The sequence below is a fragment of the Condylura cristata genome, unplaced genomic scaffold (assembly GCF_000260355.1).
Source record: "Condylura cristata isolate star-nosed mole 26May11 unplaced genomic scaffold, ConCri1.0 scaffold00016, whole genome shotgun sequence".
Taxonomy (NCBI): Eukaryota; Metazoa; Chordata; class Mammalia; order Eulipotyphla; family Talpidae; genus Condylura; species Condylura cristata.
In genome coordinates this window covers 47,148,271-47,150,000 of record NW_004567117.1, presented here as the reverse complement: position 1 = coordinate 47,150,000, position 1,730 = coordinate 47,148,271, and the positions used below count along the sequence as shown (strand labels likewise).

At 69.9% G+C, this 1,730-nt stretch overlaps 1 protein-coding gene across 1 annotated transcript in view; it reads right to left on the bottom strand.

The window, feature by feature from the left end:
- Positions 1–6: 6 nt before the first annotated feature.
- The window catches only part of TSHZ1 (teashirt zinc finger homeobox 1), a gene marked incomplete at its 5' end in the record, with an annotated part of 58,606 nt that continues 56,882 nt past the window's right edge, over positions 7–1,730 (bottom strand). Inside the window, one exon of the mRNA XM_012725808.1 lies at positions 7–1,730. Coding sequence (XP_012581262.1) covers positions 8–1,730 — 1,723 coding nt within the window.

Sequence of the window (1,730 nt, the reverse complement as noted above, 5' to 3'; positions counted from 1 at the left end):
CCGGCCGCTACTGCTTCTCCAGCTCGGTCACGTAGATCAGGTGGTCCTCCGGCGACTTGCCGTGCGTCTTGCTGAGGTGCAGCTTGACGGCGTGCTTGCTCGCAAAGGTCCGGTTGCAGAGTTTGCACTGGAAGGTGGAGCCCAGGTCGTCCTCGGCGGCCCCCAGCGGGCCCAGGGCCTTGCCGGCCAGGGCTCTGGAGATGCTCTGCTGCTCCTGGAGCTGGCCGAGGGGCAGCTGGGACAGGTCCTTCAGGCTGAAGCCCAGGTGGGTCTCCAGGTGGCCGATGTACGTGGAGGCAGTTCTGAACTGAGAGGCACAATCGTTGCAAAAGAAAACGGGGTGCCCGCTGTCCAGGTTCTTCAGGAACTTGGTCCCCCCGGTCCTCCGCAGCTGGTACTTGACGTTGGCCAGCCAGTGGCTGATGGTGGTCATGGACAGCCCCGTGAACTTGGAGATGTGCACCCGCTCCTGCGGGCCCAGGTCCGACATGATGTACTTGCCCTCGGGCGTCTCCCGCAGGCTGGAGGCGAACTGGGCCTGCAGGATGAGCAGGTGCTGCGGGTTCCAGTGGGACTGGCGGCCCTTGCGCTTGTGCACGGGCGACAGCTCGTCCAGCGCCTCCTCGAAGCTGCTGCCGTCGGCGTCCGACTTCTCCGACACGGTGGAGGGCGTGGAGGACTTGGGGGTCAGCCGGCCCGTCAGGTTCTTCACCATGTCCGAGATGTCCATGAGCGCGCTCTCCCGCAGCGGGGAGGCGGCGGCGGCCGCGCCGGACGCCAGCGGCCTGCTCTTGGCCTTGGTCAGGTCGATGGGCTGGTCGCCGCCGTCGTAGTAGTAGCGGTCGATGGCGTCGGCCTGCCTGGCGGGGGCGGCGGGGTACACCGGCTTGTCCAGCATGCTGTTGCTGATCTTGTACAGCATGGCCAGCGGGTCCAGCGAGGGGCTGACGGGCTTGGACACCTTGCCCAGGTGGGTGTTCATGATGGACTGCAGGGCGCTCAGCGGGCTGACGAAGGGGGGCTCGGGCGAGTGGTCCGTGATGATGCCCAGGGCGCCGCCGCCGTTGGTGACTCTGGCTTTGAGGTGCTCGGTGCCGTTGGGGGTGCGGGCGTCCGCCGGGGCCTCCCTCTGGGCCTTGCCGGCCTCGGCGTCCGGCCCCTTCTTGGGCTGGGGCTTGCCGCCGCCGCCGCCGTCCTCCGGCCTGGGGCAGTCCTTGTTCTCCTTGGCCGCGGGGGACGCGGCCTGGGCCGGGGAGCCCTTCTCCTTGTCGGGGGGCCGCTCCTCCTTCTTGGCGCCGGCCTTGCCGGTGACCTTCTCCACCAGCTCCTCCATGGCCGACACGTTGCTCCTGTGCGGCGGGGGCGAGAGGCTGCCGGCGGGGTGCAGGAGCGCGCCGTGCTCGGAGGCCAGGGCCTTGCCCACGGCGCAGGACGGCTGCACCGGCACGGTCTGCACGGCGGGCAGCGGCTTGGCGACTCCGGGCAGCTGGTAGGCCGCGTGGATGCTGGGGTAGCCGCCCCAGGAGGGCGCGCCGTTCTGGGCCTTGCTGATGGCGGTGGACACGGTGTTCTCCAGCGACTTGAGGATGTCCACCCCGCCCTTGGGGCTGTCGTCCAGGTCCTCCTCCCGCAGGTACTGGTAGAGGGCGGTGGGCTCGGCCCTGTCGGCGCCGTCCTCGCCCTCCTCCTTGATCTTGCGGTCGGGCTCGCCGGCCGCGGCGGCCGGCGCC